At 34.2% G+C, this 9,736-nt stretch overlaps 1 protein-coding gene across 1 annotated transcript; it reads left to right on the top strand.

The window, feature by feature from the left end:
• The first annotated feature begins 2,432 nt into the window (after positions 1-2,432).
• On the top strand, positions 2,433-9,442 carry FEY (NAD(P)-binding Rossmann-fold superfamily protein). Its single transcript, XM_011049461.1, has 7 exons — positions 2,433-2,993; positions 3,082-3,199; positions 5,110-5,246; positions 5,700-5,801; positions 6,736-6,828; positions 7,712-7,784; positions 8,871-9,442. The coding sequence occupies exons 1-7, from the start codon at positions 2,640-2,642 to the stop codon at positions 9,131-9,133; spliced, it is 1,140 nt and encodes a 379-aa protein (XP_011047763.1). The 5' UTR covers positions 2,433-2,639; the 3' UTR covers positions 9,134-9,442.
• The last annotated feature ends 294 nt before the right edge of the window (positions 9,443-9,736 follow it).

The raw sequence follows: 9,736 nt of genomic DNA on the forward strand, positions 1-9,736 counted from the left end.
GAATGACATTGGAAGGTTGCCCCCGTTTCGTTTGCCTCGGGAATTGTGCTCCTAATCTCAAGTATCTATCCTTTTCTGGAACTTTTATTCTATTAATTTGAAAAATACTCCTCTTCTTGAAACTGTGTCCATTTCTATGAATGGAAACCCTGAAACTGCGAAATACTTCAGAGACAGAAAACTTCTAACTGGGTTGAGAATCTAAATGCAGTGCAGCATTTTCTCAAGGCAATCAACTGATGTTTCATATAGCTTTTTCGTTTCCTATATCCTACAATTTATATCCTGGATTTTTCTCCGAGTTTTTGGCTCTAGGTAGTGTATAGAACAGGCTTCCCAGAATTCTTCATTTATCTGCTGCTATCCGTTTTGAAAAGATAGAAGAAATTTCATGTGCTCTATGCTTGATCAGAAGCTCCCCCGACTTGCAAAAACTTACAATCAGGGTGAGTGGCAACAGTACAAGTCCTCTTCTTCTTTGCCTGTTACATTTAAATTAAGACGTTAAAGGGTTTGTTTTGTGTGCCCCTTCTGGGCAAAGACCAAGGCAAATGCTGTCATGGAACCTGTTCTGGAGTATATGAGGGTTCAAAACTCCTTAGATTGCTCATTGAATAGACTTCAAGAGGTAGAGATGCAACTTATCCATGGTGTGCAGCTGGAATTGGAATTCATAAAGTTCTTCCTGGCTAAATCAACAATATATTTTTGTTATAACAATCAAGAGTATCATTCATAAAAAAAAAAAATAGAGTATAGATCTCATAGGTGAAATTTTGTTTGAATAGAGTATAGATTGTTATTTTGGTTAAAAAATATTGACATCTAATTAAGTTAAATGAGAAAAATCAAACAAGTAGCACGAGATCGGAGATCAAATATGTTAATCTTTATATAATTATCAATTTATTTATTAAACATATACATTGAATTTCCGTTTCAAATATTTCTTGATGTTAAGAAAAATAATTATCATTTGCATTATATATATATATATATATATGAAAATTATTGTTATCATTTAACAAAATATTTATTTTTATTAATACAACATTAAAAGGTATGCTAAATTAGTGTAGCCACACTTATAAAATATTATTTATTGTAATAATTTTTTTTAATTTAATTTGTTTAACTATTTAAATTTTAATATTATCTTTTAATATTAGATCATTTAAAAATTATGATTTATATTTTTTTTACATTGGGTTGTATGTTGGTCTCATGAAATTTTTTTTTAATTTTAACTTTTGATACTAAATTTACTGGAGTGGAGATTCATGTTATAGTTTTTTTTTTAAATTTTATTTTTATAAGATTATTTTAATCTTATGACTTGTAAGTTTTGTATGTTAACTTGAGTTTATTATATTTATTTTTAATTGAAATTTATAAATTTTTTTATTATTTTCTTTTCATTTATCTCAATCTAATAACTTGGTTCACATGTTTGATAAATTTTTTTAGGTCATGAATATATTTTTTTAATTACATTCTCCAACAACTCAATTTTTTTTTTATTTAGTATTTTTTTAATTTTATTTTTTAATATTAGGTTATTTAATAATTGAGTTTTGTAATTTTCTATTTAATTTTTTTTATGTGGAATTATCCATGACTAATAGATTTTTTTCTTGATTTCAAACTTCAATATTAGATTTATTAGAAATGAATCTTGATAATTTTTTTATTTTTTTTATAAAATTATCTTGATCTCATAATTTAGATTATAAATTTAATATGTTGATCTGAATTGACTTGAATTGAAGTTTTTTCTTAATAGTATTTTTTTCAACATTAGATTAATTGTAAAGTGGGTTTCAAAAATTTTTCAATTGTTTTTTTTAAAGAGTATTCTGATATCATGATTCAGGTTGTAAGTTTAGTAAGTTAATTTAAATTTATGTAAGTTGTTATTTTATCTTTTTAATTTTATCTTTTAATATTATATTGATTGTTATTTTATTTTTTTAATTTTATCTTTTAATATTATATTGATGAGCAACTAATATTTATAATTTATTTTAATTTAATTTTAATAGATTTATTATAGTTTCATGACTAAACTTATAATTTTAATAAATTAACTAAATTTAATCTAGTATATCCAAATTTTAATATTTTTAAAAATATTATCCAGTATCTTAAATATTTTTTAAAAAATATTATTTAATGGGCATCATATTTTGAATTTATAATTAAGTTTTTTTATTAAAAAATTAATCCAAACTCTCGTGCAGAATTTAAATCGACAGCGAGCGGACCTCTGATGTATTTATTTTAAAACGGTCTTGGACTCTCGTGCGGATTTAGCGGAGTATTTTATCAACAGAATATCACATCTTTATTTATTTATTATTATTATGGTGCAACCGGGGACTGATCTGTTTGCTAGCCGTTAGAACCAATTTAGACAGTCATGAAAACTTGAGGGACTATTTTCGCACTTCGAATCTGACACTTGCACTCCTACTCTTCAGTCACTTTTCCCTGATTCTCTCCATATCTCTCACCAGTCACCACCAGAACCAAGCAAGCAAAAAAAGCGAGTACTCCCTCACTCACTCACTACTTCAGATCTAAAGATTCCAAATCGCGTAAAAGAACCGCAAGAAATCAAGAAACTTTCTTGTCTAGCCATGGAAACGACGCCGTCAGAGTCATCGTCTACGCCATCAACAACAGTACCAAAGAAGAAGCAAGGATTAGGATGGGTAGAATGGCTAAGAGGATGGATGTACATAATATACGAGATGTTATTTCAGCGAATCATGGCTAGTCACTTGGAGAACCCTCTCTCTTTACCTCCTATCAACAATCTCACTTGCATTGTCACCGGATCCACCAGCGGTATCGGTCTCCAAATCGCTAGGCAATTGGCGGAATCCGGAGCCCATGTTGTTATGGCTGTTAGGAATACCAAAGCAGCGCATGATTTGATTCATAAATGGCAGTCCGAATGGACTGGACTCGGCCTTCCTCTTAATATCGAGGTAGGTGGTAGTTTGGCCTTAATTACTGTTTAATCTCTGTTATACGTGCTTGGATTTTCTTAAATTAATTTTGTGGTGATTCTTGAAGGTGATGGAGCTTGATCTTTTGTCCTTGGAATCGGTTTCGAGGTTTGCCGAAGCGTGGAATGCGCGAATGGGACCTTTGCATGTTCTTATTAATAATGCTGGAATATTTTCCATTAGAGGTTGGTGTTTTGATTTTTTTTTCTAACTTTTTTTTTCCTGATACGTAAATGCGATGTTGCCTGCTGCTTGTGCATTATTTCTCATGTTTTAGTATGGAAGTAGGGTATTGGCAATTCCCAAGTATAACAGGTAAGTGCTCAAGGAGAAGGGAATAGTAAAATGTGGAATCCCTTCATTTGTGAATACTAATGGTTAGTTATAACAGCTGGTACAGTTTAGTAAACTGATACGAAGGTTCCTGCTATTCGGCAATGAGTAGTCGTGGTCAAAAGTAGATGATAAGTGCTGTTATTGGAAATCAAGTCAAATGAGCCAAGGGTGATGCATGGCTTCAGATTACTTGTTTTTTTCTCCCAGTTTAGAGATGATATCCTTGGAGGATGGTGTTTTTGTTTTGTAAAATAGCCTTGCTCATGCTGTTGAGCCAGAGCCTTTTGACCATTCCGATAAAAATACATTTTTGGATCCTCCTGCTGCCTAAGAGATGCTGCCAGTAGTTTTTGTGTTACCACAGCATGTCTTGATAACATTTCGGAATCCATTTTTTTGTGATGTCATTCCTGTGTCTCGCTAATATTACTAAGTCCACATCATGAATGACATGAACATGGCCTGAGGGTCTCAATGATAGGCTTTTCTGTCGAAACTTTTGGTTTCTTGTGTGAAAAGGACAGTAAGCCTTTGAATCATATGTTATTCCACTAGCTTGGTTGCTTGTTGTTTATAGATTGCCATGGCATAGAGGAAGCATGGATGGTTGCCTCTCTGTGATGTATTTACGTCTTCAAAGTCCTGTCTTTTCTTTTGCATGAATGGCCTGTTTCTTGCAAATGTATATGCAGCATTTTCAAACAGTTGAGGGATCTTCTGAGATGAAAGGTGTGTGCATTACCGCATTTCCACGGCCAGGCGTTCTTAATTTTTGAAAGAAAAAGGAAAGAAATTGTGGTTTCTTTTGGGTTTGAATGGTGATGTTTGGTGTGTAAGGACAATGGGAAGATAATGTTGGCTTTGATTGTTAGGCACGTCTTGGAAGAATTCAACATATTAATAAGGAAGTTGCTGGAATAATTCTACGCGGAGGGATAGGCATTGTCGGAGAAAACAAGATTTCATGGTGTTTTCACAATGTTTGTGATCAAAAGAAGTGAAAACTTCAAGTTTAGTTCAAATGTCCCTGAAGGTCTTACATTGTTCTTAAGAATGTTTGGAGAGCATTCTTCTACCCTACATGACATTCAGTTAGAATCACTCAAAGGAAGGGAGACAAAGGAGAAGTAGCCTTTTTTAGTCGAGGTCATGGGTATTGGTGGACAGAAAGCATTGCTCTGCCAAATGTGAATGCTTTGGAGGTAGGACTAATTAGAGAGTTTCAATGACATGGCTGGCAAGATGTTCCAGGTGCCCTTAAATAAGGGAGTCATCCTGTGCATTTTGTATTTTATTTTATATGGACCAATGAGAATGTGATATGCAGGTTTTCTATAGGTTTTGCTTATATTCTCAAGAGAATAGGTTGCAAAAATCACGAGAATCTAATAATTTAAGAAGCTGCATTGATTTGTTCATGAGTCCTTGATCAGCCATGCATTTAGGGATGGGATGATGGGGAGATAATTGAGATTGTGAGTGAGGTGAGTTTTTATGGTCCTGCTTCAAGCTTTCTGCTTTAGTTCAAGACTCTTCTTGACAAGTGTTGTTTAGCAATGCAAGGTGTTGCTAATGATCTGGCTGCTTCTTGATTGAAAAGTTTGGTTAACCTTTGATTTTTATGGAGTACTGTTGAGCATTTATGTAAACTAGTATTGTTTCTTTTCAGTCATAAAAGCTTTTTGGATATGCATTTCTTATATATTTATCTACCATTTGACCATAAATAACTAGTATGCTTTGAATTTGTTTTATCAAGGACCACAAAAGTTCTCAAAGGATGGGTATGAAGAACACATGCAAGTGAATCATCTAGCTCCAGCATTGCTTTTGATATTGCTTTTGCCATCCTTAATTAGAGGCTCTCCAAGCAGAATTATCAATGTGAATTCAGTTGTGAGTACTATGGCCAACAAAAATATACTTTGCCTCTTTTTAGCTGTGTTCTCTTTCAATAAAGGATCTTAGAAATGTATTTAGGAAACTATAAAATAGCACCTAGCATTCCTTATTAAATGATATAGACTTGTGTGATTGATAGATCCATCAAATTAAAATGATTTGCAATTGATAAATCTGGAAGAAGAAAAACAGCTTCTACTTCCTGTATCTATTTATGATTTAATTTTCTGGTCCTGGCATGATGTGTCAATGTCCATCATTTTCCTGTTCCACAGATTTGTGCAATTACCTCGGAGGAAAGGAAAACATATTAATATGATTGTGAAATTGTGCTCCCTGCATAACAGTTCTGCTCGCCGTCATATAGCATCTAAATCCTGTCATAATTCTAATGTAACATTCATATGCTCACATTTTTTATTGGTTTTTAATGTTTCTCTTCTCTAGATGCATTATGTTGGCTTTGTTGACACTGAAGACATGAATGTTACTTCTGGAAAGAGAAAGTATACAAGCTTAGTTGGATACACTGGCAGCAAGTTAGCACAGGTGTGCCTAGAGTTGATATTTGATACTTTTGACTGTATAATTCTGGAAACTGTTATTTATATTTTGGGTTCAAGTTAACAAAGGAAATGTCCCTATTGTTTGTGCTGCATGAAGTTGCTGTATCAATATAAAATGCTCACCTCCCTCCTCAATCACGTTGGATTCTTTTTATCCCTTTTGTTTTGAACGATAAAGAGCTGTGATGCTGGCATCTCTGTTAAAGTTCCTGTGGTTTTTCAACTGGATTAGTTTCTGTTGAGCATCTGTGTTTCAACTACTGGATTTAGTTTCTTTTAGGGATGCAAATGAACTGAACTCTTACCACCGTCATGCTTTCTTTTCTTAATTGACCTCACTTGGTGTTTTTTGTTTAAATTATTAGGAAGAGCCTGAGATTAATATTGGACTTGTCAAAACAAATGAATAAGCTCAAACGTACATGTTTTCTGCCAAATATTGGATGTGGGATTCAAAATTGGCTTCAAATTATGAATCTCGTGCGGGTAAAGGTGTTGTGGGAGTGAATTATCCAGATGTCCTCTGACTATAAGAAATAAAATTAAATTAGAGATAAATTTTATAATTAATATGGAAGTTTGATTGTTAAAGACCACAGCTTTTGTTTGCGTTACAAAACATGCTTTCCATGCAAACGGTTGATGGATAAAGATGGATTTAATTAATTTTTGTTAGGAAATGTTAAATCTGGTTTGCTAGGTACAAATACCTTAGATTCTTTTGCATGGGAATTATTGCAGATAACTCAAATAGCTCTAGCAATATCATAATACTCAACACGATCCCTTTCCTGTGCTACATCACTGCATGAACATGTTCAAAGGATGTATTGACAGTATTCCTGTAAGCTGCTATCTGTTATAATTTGTTTTAACATTCATGAATGAATCATTAACTTTTGACCTTTGGATTGCAGGTCATGTTTAGTAGTGTTCTGCACCGGCGGCTTCCAGCTGAATCTGGCATCAGTGTATTATGTGTTTCCCCTGGAGTAGTCCAAACGAATGTTGTAAGTCTCTTGAATCAGTCATTATAATCTTATTAGGGAATAGGATGTGCCAACATATGTCTGCATATAGTTACTCATACAAGTTTCTTGATGCATATGTTTTCAGTATAAATACAGACAAAGCAATAATGTCTATGATTTGTGCTGTTCCTGCTATTAAGAAAAGCAAATGCTGAGGGAATGTCATGATGGAAAGCCGCGCTGTAAAAGGGGGAGAAGTGGGTAAAAGAGAGAGATATTAACAATTAAAGACATTTCCTTTCAATAAAGCCATCCTAGACAAACTCATTTTTCACATGAAAAGAGTATGACCTAACTATTCAGAACATGTTATATGGCACAATGGTGGAAAGATACAGATTTATAACTTCTTATTAAGGGTGTTAGCTTGGGATAAGCAGCAGATACCTTCGGCTATTTTTGATTAAATATGGCTGGTTCCAAAGTGGAGCTGTTATTCATTTATGTTTTGGGAGGGAAAAGCATCGTTAGGCTTTTTGGAAATATATAGCGTTTGTAGCTGTTTTGATCATGTTGATGTGTATTGGTTGACAAAATATAGGATAGTAGTTTTTAAATGAAGTTGTAGAACCCTACCATGGGGCTCTAGCTCACTAGTAGCAATACTTGTCCTTTAAGAGGGAGGTTGCAGGTTTGATTCATCAGAGAGAGGCTAACCTAAATTACAAACACCTTAAAAAACAATAAGTTATAGAACATCATTCTTGGTCTACACTTGATGGGACTAAATGATGGGATTGATTTAGAGAGACCAAATCTGTTGTTGAATTGGTTTCCTTTCGCTTTGTATGATCAAAATAAACATTCTTTCTAATTACATCATTGTATCTTACATCCTGCTTTCAACTTTATCTAAATTCAGGCGAGGGATCTTCCCAAAATTGTGCAAGCTGGTTATCACCTAATTCCGTATTTTATCTTCAATGCCCAAGAAGGTAAGTCTCCCAAATGATAGCATGTTCTCACTTTGCAACTTTGTGGGATAATGGTGACAACTTGTCTTTTAATTTTTAACATGACATTCATGACTTATGATGTCCTTTTTGTCATCATTTTGATCACGATACATGATGTATTGAAGTGCATGATGTTTTTCATCTCCTGCCTGCTGTTTTATCTCTTTTTTCTGCCCAGTGAATGCCAAGGAACTTTTTCAGGAAACTGAAATATGAGAGTTGAAGAGGTTTGCATGCCAACAAGAAGCATTGATTGTTGGACAATTCATATGTTTCTATGTTTAAGATGGATGTGACAAGAATTTTAAAAATGAAGACATTTTAGTGAATCAGATGCTGTTGCACGTGTCTTGCATTCTCAATGTCTTAGACGTTATGACTTGTAACAATGTCAATTTGCTGCTAGAATGATTTGTTTCACTGTTGTTCTCCACTGGCTGTAATAAACAGCATCCTTAGGAGCAAGTTTTTCTTTTCAGTCTCCACACATAAATAGTCTCCTTGCAAAAGCTAAATTCATTTACGGTTGCCCATCAAACTGTGAGTAGGTTGCTCAGGAAAGACATCTAAGTTGTAGGAGGAGATGTTCTTTGTGTTCCACCAAGGCAAGAAAAGAAAGACTTGAGAGTGAATTTATTATTACTATTCCATACTTTTTATGGTCAGCAGCTATGTGTAAAGGCTTTGAACTGATGAAGATGTCTAATATTCAGCAATTCAGACACATGGTACCTGAGTCTGAAGCTCTATGGAAATCCTCACAAATCCATTTTTATGCAGAACTTGTACGTTTAGCAAAGCCATCTAGTTTGTTTGGAACATTGAATAGAGAACTAGGTTGCACCAAAAGATTTTATAGAGAAATGGCTTTTCGATTTCCAATGAGAGTTGCTATGACAAAACATTATCAGTCAATAATTTATGGAATCACAGCATGATGTACCATGGAAAGAACCAAAATATGAGTTATCTTGCTTTTATGCTTAACCGCCTTCAAATTTAAGAGGGAAAAAAAAACAATTTTCTAACTGCTAGCTAACCTCATATAATTTGCATCCAATTCAGGTTCCAGGAGTGCTCTTTTTTCAGCAACTGATCCTCAGATTCCCGAATACTGCGAGTTGTTAAAATCAGATGACTGGCCAGTTTGTGCATTCATTTCTCAGGATTGTCGACCAACAAATCCTTCTGAAGAAGCACACAACATCGACACTGCGCATGAAGTGTGGGAGAAGACTTTAGAGATGATCGGCCTGCCTTCGGATGCTATAGAGAAGTTAATGGAAGGGGAAGAAGTTAGGTGCCGTTATGGGGAACGTCAGGAGTAGACATTGTGTTGCCATCACACGGGAAGGTACTAGTTCTTACCAGGCAGTTAACTTGGAATGCATGTATACTAAGTATTCTTAACATCAATCCTTAGATTTGCGATCATTTCTATCTTGTAATGAAAGTTGTTTTACATCACTATATGAATTTTCCCAGTAGGTTTGAGCAAGGCAGCCTTTAATATGCTGCTTCGCTGCACCACACAGATTTCTTGATGTAAATTACTGCCCTATCCAGACCTGTATATTTCTTGGATAACTAGAGGACATAACGAAAAGAATGGATGACAAGACATGAAAGACTGTCATACTACTTGGTGCTTCCTTTTTCTCCCTTTCACTCACAGGTCCAGTTTCAAGTGACTTTTAACTCCGAAATCACAGTGCCGAATACATCAGGAAGACGAGGTCTGTAACTTGTAAAAGGTGGTCGCCCTCGAATTCGTCCATAATGTTTGGTTCCATGGAGAGGAAAGATACCATTTAGAAAATAATACATGGGGAGACCGATTTACTCCACGGACCGGATTAAGTTTTTCTTAACGAAGTGAAAGGATGTCTAGAGAATGATAACATTTAAAAAAAAGCAAGAAGAAATTGGGA

The sequence above is a fragment of the Populus euphratica genome, unplaced genomic scaffold, assembly GCF_000495115.2.
Source record: "Populus euphratica unplaced genomic scaffold, PopEup_1.0 scaffold193.1, whole genome shotgun sequence".
In the NCBI taxonomy this organism is placed as follows: Eukaryota; Viridiplantae; Streptophyta; class Magnoliopsida; order Malpighiales; family Salicaceae; genus Populus; species Populus euphratica.